This window comes from Trichomycterus rosablanca, chromosome 7 (genome assembly GCF_030014385.1).
Source record: "Trichomycterus rosablanca isolate fTriRos1 chromosome 7, fTriRos1.hap1, whole genome shotgun sequence".
Lineage (NCBI taxonomy): Eukaryota > Metazoa > Chordata > Actinopteri > Siluriformes > Trichomycteridae > Trichomycterus > Trichomycterus rosablanca.
The window spans coordinates 34,286,179-34,307,317 of NC_085994.1; the positions used below are offsets into that span (position 1 = coordinate 34,286,179).

Consider the following 21,139-nt stretch of genomic DNA (forward strand, 5'->3'; position numbering starts at 1 on the left):
ATGATAAACAAATATTCTTGCATGTATCTTTAGATTTGCACATAATTTGTTCGTAGAAATATGACAAGAAAATATGCATTCATGAGCATGAACAAAAATAACTAAATAACTAAAAAATAACAAAAATTCTAGCAAACACACCCCTATCACACACTTTTGTATTTAGGTTGTGAATTAGATGGTGCCAATATAACCAACATATTACGTCCAGACGTACTTCACTACTTCATATTTAACTTTGTATTCTCCTGTCTGGAACATTTTAAAGATTTTGTTTTCAATTAACACATATAAATGTTATTTTTTAGTAAGTTGGTGTTAAATAGAAATCACCATTTTAGCTCTGATTATCAGGCTTCAAACATGGCAGAGAGGACGCTGCTTTAGCCAGCAATCTAAAGGGCCGTGTTTCAATCCATGCCTGAAGTTACTTGCTGCCTGTACATAATGTATCTGGCCATCTTTTAGATATTTTAATCAAATAGTTCATGTTAAGTTACTGGATGTGCCTCTGTAAATAGCCTTTACTCTGTATACATTTGATTTGTATTATTTTGTTTACAGTTTGTTGACTTACACACTGCAGCGCTGATCATGAGCTGAGTGGAACATATCAATCCTAATTTTTACATCAGTTTTAGCATCTGAATATTGGAGGACGTGTCAAATTCTATGTTCAGTTTTTCTCAATTTAGTAAATAAACAGCAATTAGGCACTATAATTTTTAAAATCTTACTTGCTGTAGTGGAATTATCCAACTTTCTTAAACTTATTAAATGGCCGGGGTGTACACACTAATAAAAAGACTCAGCAAAGGTGTTCGAAATTTGGACACCTGACTATGAGCCTATTGGACATCATTCTAAAACCATGGGCATTCATATGAGATTTGCTCCCCCTTCGTAGCTATAACAGCTATTCTGGGAATGTTATTTCCAAAATTTAATATTGTGTCTGTGGGAATTTGTGCCCATTCAGTCAATTCCATTCCTCCTCATGGAACTTTGTGGACGCCATACAGATGCATTTTGCAATTTGTTGTCAATCAAGTTTTTCATTGGTGTATTTGTACCATCAACTTGATGATTGGTGTGTGTACATAAAAAGAAAAAAGGAACTTAACCTGGATCACTGAGCACTTTGAGTAGAGAGTAAAAATAGTGAAATGCTTAAGAGTAAGTCCTTTGGACATCGTGCTGGGTGGTCGGATAGCACATCTATGTATGTGCATTATGAATCAAGGTCTGTTTTTGGACAGAAGTGGACCAGTGCTAGTCATGTAGTGGTACCCATCAAGCAGCGAGCTGACAAACTGTCCAGTCAGTAAGTGTATATTTGAACCTATTGATAGATAGATTTTCAGTATATTTGCCATTCTGGTCTGACCAACAGGCCTAAACATTAATACTTTTACACACCTTTCCATTTCATAAGGTAACCAATCTTGAGTAGGCCAAGAGACACTCAGAATTGCAGTCTGTGATCAGCTGAAAAGTAGATTAATGTCTTTATTAAAAAAGAATTCGAAATGTCATTCTTTCAGATTTTATTGCACAGAGCAAGTGAAGAATAAACTCTGCAGCTAAATTGCAGTGGCACTTTCTTTTAACCAGCAGCTTGCACACAGAAAGACAAGATGTTCATGTTGGTAGAAGTTGATTATTTATACTGATATAAGTCCTGGGTATGATGCTTGAGCAAACCTGGGTCCAGTTTCTGCAAAACACAACAAATCTTGCACAGTGATGGCAAGCATAAGACAAGTTGCAAATCAGTGGTTATGATACTTTTGTAAACTTAACTCTGGGCAATTACATCATCCATTATTAATCATTAATAAGGCCAAACACTGCATGGAACAGTCAACCAGTACAGTGAAATGAAACAAAATCTTTGTTACAGATAAGTTAATCAGAAAAATGAACTGGAACTCCACATGTGCCTCTTTTTATACAAAGCAAAATGTTCGGAAATTAACAGCACACAAGGGTACATTATATGGCCAAAAGTATTTGGACACCTTACCATGAGCTTGTATTAAAATAGAAAGACTTTTATGTGATCTTTTTAGCTATAACAGCCACCACTGGAGTTTCTTTAAACCAAGAGTTTGTTCATGTCTTTAACGACCTTGCTGTTCCTGCAAGCATAGGAATTGGAAGCGTATAATTTTCTTTATATAATTGATGAATTAAACCTGTTAACAACAGTTGTGGCTGAAACATATTAATTTAGAAATTAGAAAGGATGTCCCAATACTTTCGTCCATATAGTGCATTTTCTTCCCCCTTGATTCCATGACAGGAATGACAGAGACGTGCGGTCATGAGTGGCCAATCAAAAGATGTACGTATTTAACAAACGTTTACAGATAACATGGAGTGTGAGTGCATTCAGAACAGTCAGTGGCTGTTGAATTTAAACCATTTATTTACTTCCAGTTATGTCCAGTCTTCATACATCTCCATCTGGACCTTTCTTCCCCCTCCGATTGGCCTGTCGAAACAAGTCAGAGAGAAGGAAATGTGTCATTGTACATACTGGATTTGCCAAATGTGTTAAGCAAATCTCAGAATCTTATGAATCTTGTTTCTTTCACAACCTACTAGTAATATACATATACATTAAAAACTTTACTTTTACTCCCTGCTTGTTTTCTTGTACCTTCACTGCCCTGTCCCTAACAGCATGTCTGCTCTAAGGTGCAGAGACACCGGATATACGTAAAGAAAAAAAGCAAATGCTTTTAAATGTACAGGATCATAAACACTGAACTACAATTTTCCGCATCAAATGTAGAAACGAGCAAACGTTTTATATTTATTAATTGCTTTTGGAGTGTTAAGAATAATTTAATTAATCAGTAATATATTTGGTCAGGTTGTGCTAGGTCAGCAGCCAATCCCAAAAACCCCACAGGTAAGGCACTCAGGTGGCACAGCGATAAACTATGCTAGCACACCAGAGCTGGGATTTCGAATACATCCATAACTGGCAACAACAACAAGCAGCCCAATATTTTTTTACATGCACAGAATAATCAGATTGCACAGAGAACCGAGAAGCACAAATAATTGCCTGCAAAAAATAATAGAACAATTTGGTTCACAATAGCGTGAATGTATTGTTTATTAGTGTGGATTATAGTAAGTTATACTGTGTGCTAAATGACAGGAAACAGTTGGCTGTATGTTGACTTCAGTTTGAGTGTTTTTCTCCACAGAAAAAACACAGGTCAGATACCAAAGTCTTTCCTAATCGATCATTCTTAAGAATTTGTGTAATTTAAGAGATGCTAAAACCCTTTTCACAATTCCAAAAGAAAACAAAAGCAGGTTTACTCTCAACTGTTATTAACCAGAAAGCCAGAGTTCTTACCTGATGCTTCGGTTGTTCTAACTGCAAACCCTTCACCTTTGACTTCTCCTGTTCTAATGAAGCATGCAGTGATGTTACCTGAGAGAAAGAAAACACACACAATTTTGGGATTTGACCATGTTACACATTATCTACTACAAAACAGTCACAGATTTTATTTAATAGTCCTTCAACATTCATGTGCAACCAAGTTCCAGCCCACAAACTGCAAGCGTGTACTTTCTATTTGTGTAGAAAGTACACACTATATGAACAACAGTACTGGGACACCACTTCTAATTTTTGAATTCATGTGTTTCAGCCACAACAATTGTTAATGTGTATGAAGGAAATTATATGCCTCCAACTTTGAAGTAGACTTTTAGGAAAGGCCATTTTTTATAATTGCACCCCTGTGCACGAAGCAAGAAACTCTAGTGGCCTGCACAGAGCCCTGACCTCAGCCCCACTGAACAGCTTTGGAATTAACTGAAACATCAATCGAGGCTTACTTGACCAACATCATTGCCCAGTCACACAAATTCTCTTTTGACTGTAAGGACACAAATTCCCACAAACATACTTCAGTCTTGTGAAAAGCCTTTACAGAAAAGTGGCTGTTGTTCTAGCTGAATAGATAACATTAAGGTCACTATTTTAATACCATTTGTTTTTGAAATGCCATCTCATGCTCATGGTCAGGTGTCCAAATACTTTATATACAGTGTATTATTGTCAATAAAAATGCACACACCTGTTTTGTCAGCTCCTCTTTAATGTTCAGAAGCTCCTCTACTTGCTGCAGGATTTCTGCTTTGTCTTTCACTGAATAAGACATTTATTGCATCAAAAAATGAATAAGCGTTTGCTGGAAACACTCTGATTTAATTTACAGCTTTTTGCATCATGCTGAGGATGGATAATATGACTGAGTGTGTTAGTGTGTGCTCTGTACTCACTCTCTCCTTGTTGAAGCATTTTAAGTAACTGGGCGTTTCTTGCCTTTACTTCTTTATATCTTTCCTGAAAATGAGAAATGGATAAAAAGTCAACTCAGACACATTGTCAGTGGTCAGTTTGTCTGTAATGGTTACATGTCAAACATTCTATCTATTCTATTCTCTCATTTATATGCAGTTTCTGGCAAAAAATGGACATACCTCGGTAAATTCTATTTTAAAACAACTGAATGCATTTTTTACAGGAAAAAAAATATTTTAAATGGTATTTTCTGTAATTGTAGAGCATAGATTACATTTTTTTTGCTAAATAGCATACTGGTGGGTGAAAATACCTTAAATATTGATAAACTTGCACAAACAAGTGTTTTCGTTTTAGTTGTATTTAATGTGTTGAATTTAGCAAGTAAACAATAAATGTGTATTAAATGTGAATCAGGAGGTGTTTCATTTTTCAGTTTATGACTGTACAGACTTCTTACCTCCCACTGAGAAATTGTTTTCTTCAGCTTTTCAATTTCCTGGTCCTTCTTTTCCAGCTCAAACTTTAATTGTTCAGTTCTAACATCCTTAAAAGCCAAAAAAGAAACAACATTATATTAACCCTTAAAAGATCCTAGGGACATTTCGTGCCATTTCATTTTTATTTTTCAAACCATTTTGGCTGTGTTGAATAAATATACCTCATATTTGCCAGAGGATATTCATTTTTAACAAATTTTAAAATTTTTATGTCAATTTCTTAAATTAGCCTAAAATGGCTAAGCTACACAAAAACTGACACATTTGTTCCTAAGGACAAAAAATGTCCCATTGAAAACGCAATTTTTTAACCCATCTTTATCTGAACATAAACTAATGCTTTCGTTTAGGTTAAGATATCATTTTAAACTACTGGCATTCAACTTTTAATTTATATATTTTTCTAACAGTTGGCATTACTTTTTCTCTTTTAAAGCATGCAGCAAAATTTCACAATTTTTACTGTTTTTTTAAAGGGTGCCTTGATAGGTGTGTGTGGGGCTATTGATGTTCGATAATAGTGTGTGTGTGTGTGTAAAAAAAAAAAAAAAAGTGTCTTGAAAAGTGTGTATCACTATTGATGTTAGATAACGGTGTGTGTGTGTCCAACTTCATAAATCTTTTCTCTTTGAAGACCACACTCTGCATTATAAACTAATTCAATAATAAAAACGATGAGTAGAGAGAACCAAAACAAAATAGGACTTTAATTGGGCTCTCGCTCAGGTTGTTTATGTAGGTGTACTGCAGCCATGGGTATAAGTATTAGCAGTAGTGCCGGAGTGGTCATTTTGGAGATGGCAAGTCATTACAGCACCCAGGAGGCGCTGGGATTGATCATGCACTCGGAGTGCGATAATGACTCCTCAACCTCCTCCGAGGACTCTGAGTTGGATGGGGAGGAGGCCTCGGAGGTAGAAAATGACCTGCTATCTGAAGATGCCAGCAGAGAGGACATGAATGAAGCAGCGGTGGATTGGATTAAAAGAATGGTAAAATATTTTGGTCTCCCTCCAACACTGAGGCGCTCCATTACATCCCCGAAGCCAGGTTTGATCCTGGGACCCACACACTATGCCGCTGCCTGGATCAGTGACTCGACGTCCAGCTTTTTACTGCTGCTGACGAATGAAATCCTGCAGCATATTGTGGCCATGACACACCTTCATTGGAGACGTTCAATCACAGACTGGCGAGATGTGGACACAGAGGAACTGTAGGCTTATGTAGGGCTGCTCATTTAGGCCGGTGTTTACAGGTAAAAAAATAAATCCACCCTTAGCCTCTGGCAATCCAACTAAAGTCAACCAGGGGGTGAGGGTGGTCCTGGAGATGACAGAGGGACTCCAGGGACACATCATTACCTGTGACAATTTTCGCACTGGCAGAGGAGCTGCTCAGAAGGAAACTGGCCCTGGTTGGCACAAATTGCCGACACAAGCCTGAGCTTCCACTCAATTGCACCAGGCAAGAGCGAGAGCGCTCTCCTCCTCCACCTTTACTTTTACGAAGACCCACACGTTGGTCTCTTACATCCCTTGACGGGGCAGGATTGTGCTGCTCCTAAACACGAACACCGCACAAGGTGGGAGGAATGCCCCACACAACAAAAAGACAGGGTGTTTTCCCCGCTCATCAGCTGCTGCAGGGATAGGTGCAGATATGCAGGGTGCTGCTGCAGGCCCCTCTTTCATTCATGAATATAAGGCAGGAGGCAGTTCGACTTCTGCACAGACAGAAAGAGAAGAGTTGGGAGCACCTGCTGTACACTTTACTGTGTATTACTGTGTAATATTTACATGCAAAGACCACAGTCTGTCCGTTTGCAGCCTCGGCGCCACCTGAGCTGGACTTTCACACTCAGACATACTCTCTGTATGTCTGTCTGTCTCTCTCTTTCTTGCCGTCTCTCTCTCTCTCCCCCTCTCTCTCTCCCCCTCTCTCTCTCTCCCCCTCTCTCTCTCTCTCCTGCCCTCTCCTGCCCTCTCTTGCCCTCTCTTGCCCTCTCTCCTTTTTTGGTTTACTTATTTAAATAAAAAAATATATATTTTACAGCGGTTTTTGGGAAGAGGCCATTTTTTGTTCTTAGGACCACGAGTGTGAGTTTTTCTTTAAATCTGACATTGCAAAAAAATAAAAATGCACCAAAATCAATGTTACTGCCAATCAATGACCCACCTCAGGGCCTAATAATAATAAGAATCAAATGCTCCCTGAAATGTATTTTATGGAAATTATTTTTGTTTTTTGTTTTTTTTTTCTATGAAAAACAGTGGTGCTATGTAAACAAACTGGCATGTAAAAGGGTTAAAAAAATCCAAAAATATCATTAATATTTGGTATGTATGTTTCAGGCAGAAGTAGATTTAAAAGTTTGACTCATTTAAAGTGGAAAAAAATGTTAATGTATGATATTTTTACAGCAGTTTTTGGGAAGAGGCCATTTTTTGTCCTTAGGACCACGAGTGTGAGTTTTTCTTTAAATCTGACACTGCAAAAAAAATAAAAATGCACCAAAATCAATGTTGCTGCCAATCATTGACCCACCTCAGGGCCTAATAATAATAAGAATCAAATGCTCCTTGAAATGTATTTTATGAAAATTATTTTAGTTTTTTGCTTTTTTTGATAAAAAAACAGTGGTGCTATGTAAACAAACTGGCATGTAAAGGGTTAAAAATTCCAAAAATATCATTAATATTTGGTATGTATGTTTCAGGCAGAAGTAAATCTAAAAGTCTGACTCGTTTAAAGTGGAAACAAATATTAATGTATGATATTTTTACAGCAGTTTTTGGGAAGAGGCCATTTTTTGTCCTTAGGGACAAATGCGTCAGAATATTAAAGGATCTTTAAGGGTTAAACCAAATGTCAGATACAGACTGTTCATTTATAGCATAGATCTGTCTGGTAGTAAGATGTGTAGCTAATGTTTACTGAAGAGAAACAACATTATATTAAAACAAATGTCAAATATAGACAATTTAAAGCATTGGTCTGTCTGGTAGGTAATTGGATAGATGGCACAAAGATGTTTATTGATGCCACTTAGTGGTGCCATATGACCAGTTAATTATTGGCTGTGCATTTGAGCATTTATGTAGCTAGTATAGGTACCACCATCAGGAATGAATTACTTACTTTTAAGTCATTTTACATGTGCACTTTTACCCCCGAGAAGTTACAGGCAATTCGGCAGGTATAGAAGAGAGGACATAGTAAACATTCTATTTCTGATCCTGGTACCTGTACCTCCTTAAAAATGCTCAAACAAAATCCACTTATTAATTGTTGCCATTAATTAAACTTAAATGAAAGAGCAACATAGTCTAACATTAAAGAAATCAAGTATAAGACTTGTTCTATCTGTGTACATTTACTTAAAATAAATAAATAAATAAATGAGTGCATTACAGAGTGCATAATAATTGCAGCATACTTGCTGGGTCATGTTGCACACAAAGCAGATAACAGCTGCAGTGTCCCATAATACCACGTCATTTACTAAATGCTAAAATGTCATTTTCAGACACCATGTAAATAGAGTAGAATGAAGATGAAGACAAAGCATCTCAGCTTTCCACCTGAATCTAGAAACTCAGGTTTAAAGGCTGCTTCGTGCCCGACCGGCCTGATCTCATACCTGTTCTTGTTCTGAGGAGGTGCTGACCTCTTGGCCAGTGCTGCAGCTGTACTGCTCTTTGCGCTTGTCTTTTTGCATGATGCGGCTCACGTCATCCTCCAGCTGGTTGAAAAATCTCTTATCATGGGCTACTGCATTTGCAGGCTTTAGCTCCTAATATAAAGAAAGATGGTAAGTAAAGTAATATATAGAAACCAAAAATGCTTATTTCTGCTTAGGAGAATTTCCCAAGTGTTGTTACAGAGATTCTTTTCTGTATTCATAACTACAAAGGAACACTAAGCAATGTTCTTTAATAGTTCAGAGTTTTTGAAATATTAAACTAATAACTACTGGTCTGTACAACGTGCGCGCACGCGCACGCACACACAGACACACACACGAACAAACAAACAAACAAACAATACAAGCCAGTCATGGGCAAGATAAACACTGTTCAAACAATGTAGACTATTTGCAAAATGTACAATCATCTATCAGGAAAGAACCGAACAGCAGGGATTTTATTAAAAACAAATATGCAAAAGATTATATTATAGTTAAACTAGTAATACATTATTTTTAATATTAATTATATAATAAATTTAATTAAATAAATGTGCCGCAATGTTTAGAAATGATTAACACAAACCCCTGTTTTAGATCATTTATTCGTCATTGATTTTTCTATGAATTCATTTTTTATATGCATTTTCTCCCCATTTTCCTCCCGATTTAGTACACTCAATTTGTCTTTCGCTGCTGAGGGATACCAGATTGCATCCAAGGAGAGCACGTCGCTGTACACGCCTTTTCCGAAACGTGTACAGCCCTCTTCTTCTCGCCCCTCAATTCTGCACAGGCGGCTCTTCCGCCAATCAGGGTCCTTACACAGCGTATGAAGATCCCACCGCACACATCGTGTGCAGATACGGTGGCCAATTAGTATCTGCTGCAGGCACTGCCAATTGTGCCCGCCAGATGGCGCCCAGCCAACCAGTGGCAACGCCGAGTTTTAAACCGAGAGTTCAGAATCTCGGCGTTGGTGCGAGTTCTATTTTTATTTAAGTGCTACTGGTTAACAGTGTTTAATTTTGAGTTCATTAAAAAGGTAGACTATTGATATAAATTTGTCATTGTAAAGGCTTTAAACAAACATTTCATACACCATTTGTTCAACTTGCATAATGTGCCTCTCTTCAAAGAATATTTAAGGGAAATCCCTGTCTGCACTATTAGACTTACATAGATGGACGTGGTACTATTTTTGCACATCTACTGTATGTCTTAAATAAATGTTTAAATAAAACTGTCTTTTTTTTTCAATTGTCTTGAAAATTAAAATGTAAATGCTAACCAATAAAACTGTAACCAAGAATTTATTTTTTAAAAATACTAAAACTATACATAGATCAGCCATAATTTAACTCGTGTGTGCAGACAAAGAAGGCACTTGTCGAACTACAGCATCATTTGTCTCCAGATAAATATTTGTTATCTACACTGATAAACTCACCTCTCTGTCTGGCCTCTTACTCAGTGGATCTGCAATAGAAAGGTTCAGTTATCACGAGACATCTCTTTCAGTCTTACATACACTGTTCTATATACAAAACTAAATCTCACCCATGCTTCCCTCCTGCTGAAAGTCTTTTAGAGAGACTGTGCGTTTGTCTTTCCCCTGCTGATTCTTTTTCTTTTCTTTCTTGCTGCCTCCTTTGGCTTTAGGTGATGCAGTTTCTACATCAACCGCTTCCTGCAAATAAGTATATAAATGTACAGTGTATCACAAAAGTGAGTACACCCCTCACATTTCTGCAAATATTTTATTATATCTTTTCATAGAAAATAACTCAACACACAGCCATTAATGTCTAAATGGCTGGCAACATAAGTGAGTACACCCCACAGTGAACATGTCCAAATTGTGCCCAAAGTGTCAATATTTTGTGTGACCACCATTATTATCCAGCACTGCCTTAACCCTCCTGGGCATGGAATTCACCAGAGCTGCACAGGTTGCTACTGGAATCCTCTTCCACTCCTCCATGATGACATCACGGAGCTGGTGGATGTTAGACACCTTGAACTCCTCCACCTTCCACTTGAGGATGCGCCACAGGTGCTCAATTGGGTTTAGTCCATCACCTTTACCTTCAGCTTCCTCAGCAAGGCAGTTGTCATCTTGGAGGTTGTGTTTGGGGTCGTTATCCTGTTGGAAAACTGCCATGAGTTTTCGAAGGGAGGGGATCATGCTCTGTTTCAGAATGTCACAGTACATGTTGGAATTCATGTTTCCCTCAATGAACTGCAGCTCCCCAGTGCCAGCAACACTCATGCAGCCCAAGACCATGATGCTACCACCACCATGCTTGACTGTAGGCAAGATACAGTTGTCTTGGTACTTCTCACCAGGGCACCGCCACACATGCTGGACACCATCTGAGCCAAACAAGTTTATCTTGGTCTCGTCAGACCACAGGGCATTCCAGTAATCCATGTTCTTGGACTGCTTGTCTTCAGCAAACTGTTTGCGGGCTTTCTTGTGCGTCAGCTTCCTTCTGGGATGACGACCATGCAGACCGAGTTGATGCAGTGTGCGGCGTATGGTCTGAGCACTGACAGGCTGACCTCCCACGTCTTCAACCTCTGCAGCAATGCTGGCAGCACTCATGTGTCTATTTTTTAAAGCCATCCTCTGGATATGACACCGAACACGTGGACTCAACTTCTTTGGTCGACCTTGGCGAAGCCTGTTCCGAGTGGAACCTGTCCTGGAAAACCGCTGTATGACCTTGGCCACCATGCTGTAGCTCAGTTTCAGGGTGTTAGCAATCTTCTTATAGCCCAGGCCATCTTTGTGGAGAGCAACAATTCTATTTCTCACATCCTCAGAGAGTTCTTTGCCATGAGGTGCCATGTTGAATATCCAGTGGCCAGTATGAGAGAATTGTACCCAAAACACCAGATTTAACAGCCCTGCTCCCCATTTACACCTGGGACCTTGACACATGACACCAGGGAGGGACAACGACACATTTGGGCACAATTTGGACATGTTCACTGTGGGGTGTACTCACTTATGTTGCCAGCTATTTAGACATTAATGGCTGTGTGTTGAGTTATTTTCAGAAGACAGTAAATCTACACTGCTATACAAGTTGTACACTGACTACTCTAAGTTATATCCAAGTTTCATGTCTATAGTGTTGTCCCATGAAAAGATATAATGAAATATTTGCAGAAATGTGAGGGGTGTACTCACTTTTGTGATACACTGTATTTATTTACTAGCTACCTAAACTTTGTAATTTCATATTGGTAATTAGGTATAAAACTGGTGAAGATACGATTTTTGTAGTAATCCATGTGAAGGAAAATTGTGTTTTACCTTTTTCTGTTGTTCAAACTCTAGTTTACTGAGCATTAAGGCCTTTTCCAGGTCTGCCTCATATAGGTTACTGGTAAGCTACATTAACACAAATATATCAATAAAACCATAAAAATAAAGCTGCATGGGAAAGATGATGTTGTACAGTTGATTTTTTTTTTACCTGTTCATCTCTTTCTTGCCACTCCTGCCAATTTTCCTGGGGGGCTGATATGCGACTGTTGTTAGGCACCAGCAAGTCATTGGCTAAGCCTTGCAGTGTCAAGCTAGATGGAGCTGCTGAGGATTTTTGAGGCAACTTCTTAAAGGCAAGGTTCCTGAGCTGCAAAATGAAAGTAAACATTCCAGTCTCTTCATGTTTTATATAAAAGTTCCGAAATGACAAGACAACTACAAACGGTACTGGTTAAAGCTACTGCAGTGGGCAGACTTTAAAATGACTTTAAATGGTGTATCAGACCGCTCTCAGTCAATACAGGTTTATGCACCACAGGAAACAGACTTAATGTAACACTAAATAAATAAAACCATTATTCACATGCCTAAATTGTTATAAAATCTTTTACTTCTAAGCAACCTCTGAATGTTAGCTAGCTTAATAATATACAGTTGAGGCCAAAAGCTTACATATATTTAATTCATTCTTACCTCTACAAAAGTGCTATAATTAAGCCCCCAACCCAAAGCCCAACTGATTTTCACAGACCGTAAAATGAGCCTTTTTCCATGTAAAATGCAATTTAAGGTGTGTGTTTAGCTATTTAACATTTTTCATTCACATAGTGTTCAAGTGCCTCACGTTTACTGGTTAATCTGCACTGAGAGACGGTCCTAGCAATCCTATGCAATTTGTCTTTTTGTTCTAGATATACATTTAACTGTTAAGGTAGGCTGTGCTGTGTATTGTAGCTTCCATTTATTTTATGATTTAATTTATTCAAAAATCCATAAAATCTGTGATTTTTGAAAGATTTGGACCATGAAATTTAGAAAATTTTCCTATGAATTTAGTAGGGCCCTAGCTATAATGTAAACACATACATATATAAGATCTTCGTGATTTGTTCCATTTACATTTCTTTATACAGCTCACTTGCAGCAGATGCATAGTCCTGCGCTGGCCTATATGTTAAAGGCTAATCAAATTGTTCACTGCATTTACCAACCTCATTGGTTTCACTTTGCTGCTGCTCCTTCTTGCGTTTCTTCTTATCTTTCTTTTTCTCAGCATTTTGATTGTTCTTGCCACCTGAAGATTTTGCTGCTCGGGTTGATTTGACACTCTCCTGAACTCCTTTGGGCTTGCCAGTGTCAGAGTCAGAGTCCGAATCGGAGTCCACTTGGAGCAGGGCGAAGCGAGAGGCTGTTGTCGGTACGGACATCATTGTGGATGCCATTGTGTTCCTGGTAGAGAAAAAACAATTAAACAGAAATGAAACTGACTTGTGTGTACAAGCCTATACATTGTGAGCAATGTCCAATGAAGTAAATCCTAAATCTTAAATTATTTCCAGACAGGACAGATACAAACTTTTATTAAACATAATTTTGCCTGCATAAATATAATTGTATTAATACATATTTATTTATAAAAAGCTTTAGCCTGATCCAGGTTTAGAACATCTGGCAGGAGAGAATATGAAATTACTTGAGGCAAGAGAGATGCCAGTTTATTGCAGGTCATCACATTTTCAATTATTAATATACACTGATCAGCCATAACATTAAAACCACCTCCTTGTTTCTACACTCACTGTCCATTTTATCAGCTCCACTTACCATATAGGAGCATTTTGTAGTTCTACAATTACTGACTGTAGTCCATCTGTTTCTCCACATACCTTTTTAGCCTGCTTTCACTCTGTTATTCAATGGTCAGGACCACCACAGAGTAGGTATTATTTAGGTGGTGGATCATTCTCAGCACTGCAGTGACACTGACATGGTGGTGGTGTGTTAGTGTGTATTGAGCTGGTATGAGTGGATCAGACACAGCAGTGCTGCTGGAGTTTTTAAATACCGTGTCCACTCACTGTCCACTCTACTAGACACTCCTACCTAGTTGGTCCACCTTGTAGATGTAAAGTCAGAGACGATCGCTCATCTATTGCTGCTGTTTGAGTTGGTCATCTTCTAGACCTTCATCAGTGGTCATAGGAAGCTGCCCATGGGGCGCTGTTGGCTGGATATATTTCTGATTGGTGGACTATTCTCAGTCTAGCAGTGACAGTGATGTGTTTTAAAACTCCAGCAGCACTGCTGTGTCTGATCCACTCATACCAGCACAACACACACTAACACACCACCACCATGTCAGTGTCACTGCAGTGCTGAGAATGATCCACCACCCAAATAATACCTGCTCTGTAGTGGTCCTGACCATTGAAGAACAGCATGAAAGGGGGCTAACAAAGCATGCAGAGAAACAGATAGACAACAGTCAGTAATTGTGCTTCTATATGGTAAGTGGAGCTGATAAAATGGACAGTGAGTGTAGAAACAAGGAGGCGGTTTTAATGTTATGGCTTGGCGAAATTACTATTACAAAATACAATGGGGAAAAATGATATCCTAAAGTATTTATTGGTAAACTTCTACTGTATCCCTGGTAAAACATCAAATACAAACATAAATACATCCAAAAGAACACCAGACACACCGCACTGTGGTTCACAGCTAACATTTTAGTGTTTTATTAGTTTTTTTAATCCAATTTTTGCTAATAACATCAATGAATCTTCACTGGTTGGTGATTTTAAACCCATTTCTAAAGCACTAAGTCTAGCTGTGGTAATGCTGTCATGTATTGTTAGCCAGTTAGCATTCCAGCTAACAGGGTCGCAAATTCACACTTCAAGACAGTTTTATCTAACAACATTAACACGACACGTTTTATATAAAAAATGAACACAAATGTGTTTGTTATTATATCACAGCTCCACAAATAAATTCAATTAAACATTAAACCATGAATAAACTTTGTTACCTAGTAAAGCTTCTAGTCACTGAGTTCTGCTAACTGCTACAGCAAACGCTACGGTAGCCGAAGTAAACCAACATGTAACAAAGGCGTTTCAAAAATCTTCACCTCAGTGTTTTATCTTTGCCTACAAGCTTTACAACGTCTTACAATCTTATTCAGAATGATTTATAAAGTTTTGTTAGTTTATAAAAATACAGTAGTGTTTTTTTTTTTTTTTTATAAGTTAGTGCTTCCTTTTAAAAGACAAGTGATTTTGAAAGAAAACAAGTAATATTATTTACACAGTTGCTATTAGTTTGGTTATGGCTTTGCTATTGGCTTACAATTTATTTCGATTTTGTTATTCATAGTTTAGACCGACATCTACTTTTTATTATTTACACTGGGTATGCAGCTCAGCTCGTCATCAAATGGTGTGTCTGACTGATTCACAAAAACCCCCAACATCAAATATCAGATTTCTGTAGGTGTATATTAACTTTTTATTGACCTTCATTGACCTCTGCTACCATAGAGCATATTTTGAATGCTAGACTCAAAGTCTCATTGCCCTTTATTTCTAATCACACTGCTTCTATCCACTTCACAGTTAATGGAATAAAAAAGGCAGTTCTACAAATAGCATGTTTAGTTAAAAAGCATTTATTTTGGTATGTTAAATGTGACTTTTACAACAAAGACCATAACAAAGAAGTAAATTAAGATGGGTGCATCAAATATCATTAGCTACAGGTGAGTAATTTAGGTTCTTCAGGTTATTGGAGTATTATGATCCTGTTACCTCTGAAAGTTTACTAGAAGCCAGTGAAACACCATTTTCTAAAAAGATCTTCCCTTTATTTGTATATTTATCATGGTGCTGGAGAGCGTCGTATAGCATGTTGGTACACAATCTGTGTTTAACTGGGCTGAAACCTTAGTTACTTGTGCCCTGCTGATGGGGGTCTGATCTGATCACCTCTATTATGTTCATATTGATTATCATATCAATCAGCCAATCAGTCAGAATAGCTTTTATTCGTCTTCAGCAACCACTTCATTCTGATTGTAGTCATGTTTGGTTTGACGCAATCAATAAAACCCTGAAGAGAGAAAGCCAATCCACTCATACTTTCACTTGTTTAGTCACATCTGTGGGGGCAAATTAAAGCAGCAAGTTCATGATTTGTTGTGGATGTTCTTTAGAGATAGGAGCCCCATGTCCCTAATCAGTTTCTGGTGGTTTTATATTTGTATTTGTGGTTTTACAATCTGGTACAATTGTATGAAGGAGTGCTTTTCAGTAGTAGATACAGCGTGTATGATGAATAGGAATGTGAGCCATCTCTCCCTGATGTTGTTTAGCGTATGGCCACAGGTAGAAGTCGATAAGAGCCGAGTTTATGTCACAGGTTTGCCCGTCTCTCTCCTTTACAAGCTCCCATAGCCGATTCCTGATCTTTTCCACACACCAGATAGAGCAGCCTCGAATTTCCACTTCTCTTCTGTCACCTGAATGAATTAACTCACCTAGAAACAGAAAGTAAAACAGTAAAGATTTGGGATAATCAAATGCAATAGTTGTGCCAGTTGCACACTACACCATAAAGCCTGACACAATTCAGCAGTTTGTTTGTTTGTTTATTAGGATTTTACCCTCATGTTTTACACTTTGGTTACATTCATGATAGGAATGGTAGTTATTTATTACACAAAGCTCATCAGTTCACAAGGTTATATCAAACACAGTCTTGGACAATTTAGTGTCTCCAATTCACCTCACTTGCACGTCTTTGGACTGTGGGAGCACCCGGAGAAACCCACACGGATATGGGAAGAACATGCAAACTCCTTACAGAAAGGACCCGGACCGCCCCACTATGGGATTGAACCCAGGACCTTCTTGCTGTGATGCGACAGTGCTACCCACTTAGCCACCGTGCCGCCCCAATTCAGCAGCTGAGTGTAGAACCAATAATCACATGGACATGGGAAAACAAGACTCTTCATAGACATTAACCAGAGAAGTACTGAATCTAGGTCTTCAGGATCCTGGTGCTGATGGCTTGATGGCAATGATCAAATAGAAATAACAAATGATCTTTGCTAAGTGTGTACAAAATGAGTGCTATGGTGGCGCAACAGTTTATTACGCTAGCCCACCACCACTGAGATCAAGGTTCGAATCTCAGCAGGTGCTAAGGGTGAAGTCCCGAAGCCCTGCATGGATTGGCGCCTTGTCCATTGTGTATTAATGCCTGGTGCCCAGTGTTTCTGGGGAAACAGGGCCCACCGTGATCCTGACCTAGGTGGTCTTTGTGAAGGACCAAACAAATGGTAGCAAATATTTACAAAAAGACTAGATTTGGTGCATAGATCATACTTACCGTTTTTTAGTGCCTCCATAAGTGCATTAGAGTAGCGGAGTGCTTTCAAGTGAACAAGGGCCTGTGGCACCCTGTAGTCAGCAAACATGGTAAGATAGTCCAAGTTGGGTATGTTTCCTTCGCCTCTGGCTTCCATGATGCCCCAAAAATCTGCCACCAAAATCTGAGCCCTCTTATAGAAGGAAATGCCCTTGCCCTGGGTTATCAACATGACACAATGTTAACATTACATTACAAACACACATTCACTCAAAAATGTCCTAACTGAGTCATATTTCTGTATATTCCATATGACATCTTTCAATATACCTCATAGGTGGCTTCATCTCTGTAGGACGGGATATTATCCACAATGTAGTGCACCATTTTCTCAGCATCGTTTTGTCCTCGGCTTATGAAGTCACGAAAGGATCCGCTATGCTGCATGAGCACCCGGCCAGCCTCAGTAAGGACCCGGTGTCGATCTTTCAGCATGGGCATTGGTGTGTCGCTATCTGACCGTAGTACATGCGCCAGATCAGCCTCACTCATCTGAGAGAAGTAGGAAGGGTCTGTGATAGGCACACCTAAAATACAGGGAGGTAAAACAACCTGGTTATAATCCTAAAAAAAGTTTTAGGAATGTAAATAAAAGATTGGAATTGCTTTTGTCCTTTTAATATATTTCCAGTACACTGGCCTACTTTGGATTTACACCCATAATGTACTATAAAATCAAATCAAGGTTTATTTGTCACATACATAGTCATACACAGTACAACTGGCAGTGAAATGCTTTTATAAGTTTGTCCATGAAATAATCCATAGTGTAATATGGACACACTATAAGTACAAATGTATGTAGACATCCTTCCTGACTATCAAGCTCAGATGTTCAGCTCTACTCATGGCTAGCAAGTGCACATAATCAGATAAATAAAATGGACTTTATGCTTTTAACAGTTTGGGGAAGGCCCTTTACTGTACCAACATGACCCTGTGCAGAAAGGGAAGTCCATAAAGACATGGTTTGACCAGCCCTCGACCCTTACAGTGGAACCACCAATAGACTTTGGCTCTTTAACTCAATAGGGTTGGGCAAGCACATTAAGCTGCACCAACACCTGAGCTTTTGACCTCAACTTTATATCACTTTTTGTCATTTAGAAGTGTTAGCAATAGTAAAGAAAATGTATTTACCCTCTCCCATAGCTCTGGTAACAGCTGCACACAGAGACATGTATCCTTTATATGTGTTTCCTTTATATATAACTTCACACTGCTGGTCCTCTTTGTCAGGCCAGAAGGAAAAGTTCATGGTGTCAGTTACAAATACCCAGTTTATGGCCTCATCTGTATCTGGAGAGGGAGCAAGTGGGTTCATTTTCTTCCAGCCTCTGGCTGTAAAGGCTTCACTTTCTTTCAGAGCATAGAGCATCTCTGCCACGTTTTCAACACCATCTTCATTTATGAAAACATCCTGGCTCCGCTCTGCCACAAACTGGCCTGACTCACGTGGAGAGAGAGGCTGCTCCATTCTGATCCAAAAAAAATAGTAATATAATTATATATCCGTGTAAGCAATGTATATAGAATAAACTTACTCAACTTAGTGCACTCTGACTTCAATTATACAGTTAGAAGAAACAAGTATTCGACCATTTTCATTTTTGTTATTTAATATATGTTTAATGCTTAAATGCAATATAATGTCTTTTACTTGTGATATAGTACTTATAAATTCAAATAAGATAGGGACGGCTAGGGTTGTGGGTGCTCTGCAGCAATATGAGTACTGGATACCTGGTCACTGTCAGCGAGGGGTTTTACATATACTTTCCATGGGTTTTCTCTGGGTACTCCAGTTTACTCCCAAAAACACATAGAATTGTTTGTTTATTAGGATTTTAACGTCCTGTTTTACACTTTGGTTACATTCATGACAGGAACGGTAGTTACTTATTACACAAGATTATATCAAACACAGTCATGGACAATTTAGTATCTCCAATTATCCTCACTTGCACGTCTTTGGACTGTGGAAGGAAACCGGAGCTCCCGGAGGAAACCCACGCGGACACGGGGAGAACATGCAAACTCCACACAGAAAGGACCCGGCCCGCCCCACCTGGGGATCAAACCCAGGACCTTCTTGCTGTGAGGCGACAGTGCTACCCACTTAGCCACCGTGCCACCCCACATAGAACTGCCCCAAGTCTGAGTAAGTAAATATGTGTCACCCTGATGGATGGATTGGCACTCAATGGTCTGTTCCTACATTGTGTCCTGTATTTCCAGGTGGCACCAGACCCACCTTGACACTTATAAAGAAAAAGCAGTAAGTAAAAATGAATGAAGAATTTGATTTGGTCCCATTTTCTTGTATCACCTTCCTTATTTTTAGATATTAAATAAATAATTGACATATATTGTTCTGTGGAGGAAAACTAACACTAATATAATCAGTTAATATCAAATGCAAACAAAAAATACATAAAATTAACTTTATAAACAAAGAAAAACATCACAACTTCTCTATAATATGGTTTGTTGAATCAGCCTATTAAATCCAGTCAGATATGCTAATCTTTTATTTCCTATATAACTTAAAGCTAAATTACTTATAAAGCTCTTTTAGTTTGAACACGCTAATATCTTAGAGTTTTATATTTATACTAAATGTTGATATTACGAAACTTTAATAAAATATACTGACCAGAAATGAAAACAAACTTACTTTATCACTGTAAAGTCCAGAAATACTGATTCAGAAAGCACCGGAATAGTCAAACCTGCATACTTCCACACTAACTAGTATTCAAATGAAGCGACCTACAATCATCGGAGCGTACTATTATCTGTACTACTTAGTACGGTAGTACACAAGTTCAAACGTGGCTCAACAGAGCAAAGTACATAAATAGCGACATATAGTTCTTGTCTACTCACAACTGATTATGTTCAACATCGCCACCTACTGCACCGGAAATTATGTCTAAAATCCCTCACTATTTTTTTTTTTTTTTTTTTTCTTCGCTGTTTTGCCAAAAGTATGTGGACACTTGACAATAAGCTTGTTAGCCATTCGGTTCCAACACTATTAGCATTAATATAAAGCTATCACTTACTCTTCTGAGCTGGCTTTCCATAAAACTATAGAATGTCTGTGAAAATGTGCACCCATTCAGTCAAATGAGCATTTCCTAAGTACGTCACTGATTTTGGACAAGGCCAGACTCAAAATCTTCCACTTGATCTCAAAATTGTTTAGTGGCATTGGGGTCAGAGCTCAGTGTAGGCCATTTTATTTTTCACCACACCAAACTTGTCAAACCAGGTTTTCATGGACCTTACATTGTGCACAGGGGCAAAAAAATGCCCAACTGTAAGAAACAGACTCCATAAAGGTGTGTTTAGAACCCAGATTGCACAGCTCTATTGGCAGCTCTGCTATTGCTGTTTTTTACATTCACACTAGTGGTGGGCGGATCGATACAAATATCGATATTATCAATACCAAGGTTGGTATTGGATCAATACTAGTGTGATGAGATTGATACTTTAGTTTTTACTTTTTCCTTCGCTACATTCAGCACGTTTCTCTCGTTTCATCAGAAAGGATCATGTCTGTACAGACTGTGTTACGTTGTTAATATCCTAACAGACATCAGTACGTTGGAAGGCATTGGAAGATTGTAAGTTTTTAATTACTTTGCAGATACACAGTCAATTTTATGGAAGTAATAGTGTAAACTATACGTACGTAAAGTACGGACGCACCTCACGCAAAAGAATCTGCGCATGCGTAGTGAGGCTCTTACGCCGCGTGTTTGTGTTTGTGAATAAGTGCTCTTTTCTTGACTTTGTGCTTATAAATGTAAACAGAAATGCATCTATTTTTTTATTTTAAATTAACAAGGACACAATTCAGTCGCCATTAAAAATTTACAAATGTATTC

The 21,139-nt window shown here is 38.4% G+C and overlaps 2 protein-coding genes across 4 annotated transcripts; both read right to left on the bottom strand.

Annotated features, from left to right (window-relative positions):
• Positions 1-1,530: 1,530 nt before the first annotated feature.
• gkap1 (G kinase anchoring protein 1) lies at positions 1,531-14,977 on the bottom strand. Of its 2 annotated transcripts, XM_062998617.1 has the most exons (13): positions 14,839-14,977; positions 13,019-13,256; positions 12,016-12,174; positions 11,853-11,930; positions 10,088-10,217; positions 9,978-10,006; positions 8,483-8,635; positions 4,800-4,886; positions 4,318-4,381; positions 4,113-4,183; positions 3,380-3,457; positions 2,437-2,497; positions 1,531-1,717 (listed from the first exon to the last, which is right to left on the bottom strand). In XM_062998617.1, exons 2-12 carry the CDS (start codon positions 13,247-13,249, stop codon positions 2,456-2,458), a joined length of 1,122 nt encoding a protein of 373 aa, XP_062854687.1. In that variant the 5' UTR covers positions 13,250-13,256; positions 14,839-14,977; the 3' UTR covers positions 1,531-1,717; positions 2,437-2,455. The 2 variants fall into 2 exon arrangements, with proteins under 2 accessions (XP_062854687.1, XP_062854688.1); XM_062998618.1 differs by lacking the exon at positions 11,853-11,930 and having other exon boundaries at positions 14,839-14,975.
• Positions 14,978-15,461: 484 nt separating this feature from the next.
• Positions 15,462-20,326, bottom strand: qng1 (Q-nucleotide N-glycosylase 1). 2 transcript variants are annotated; one of them, XM_062998620.1, is made up of 5 exons: positions 20,309-20,326; positions 18,381-18,718; positions 17,511-17,767; positions 17,202-17,397; positions 15,462-16,344 (listed from the first exon to the last, which is right to left on the bottom strand). In XM_062998620.1, the coding sequence occupies exons 2-5, from the start codon at positions 18,715-18,717 to the stop codon at positions 16,115-16,117; spliced, it is 1,020 nt and encodes a 339-aa protein (XP_062854690.1). In that variant the 5' UTR covers position 18,718; positions 20,309-20,326; the 3' UTR covers positions 15,462-16,114. The 2 variants fall into 2 exon arrangements, with proteins under 2 accessions (XP_062854690.1, XP_062854689.1); XM_062998619.1 differs by lacking the exon at positions 20,309-20,326 and adding an exon at positions 19,918-20,045.
• Positions 20,327-21,139: the final 813 nt, after the last annotated feature.

Coding starts and splice junctions, on each gene's coding strand:
- qng1 (XM_062998620.1), bottom strand. CDS start 18,717: ATGGAGCAGCCTCTCTCTCCACGTGAGTCAGGCCAGTTTGTGGCAGAG. Junction 17,768..18,380: donor TACCAGAGCTATGGGAGAGG/GTAAATACATTT, acceptor CCTGTATTTTAG/GTGTGCCTATCACAGACCCT. Junction 16,345..17,201: donor TATGGAGGCACTAAAAAACG/GTAAGTATGATC, acceptor TTCTGTTTCTAG/GTGAGTTAATTCATTCAGGT.
- gkap1 (XM_062998617.1), bottom strand. CDS start 13,249: ATGGCATCCACAATGATGTCCGTACCGACAACAGCCTCTCGCTTCGCC. Junction 4,184..4,317: donor AATGCTTCAACAAGGAGAGA/GTGAGTACAGAG, acceptor TGTCTTATTCAG/TGAAAGACAAAGCAGAAATC. Junction 3,458..4,112: donor AAGAGGAGCTGACAAAACAG/GTGTGTGCATTT, acceptor TCTTTCTCTCAG/GTAACATCACTGCATGCTTC.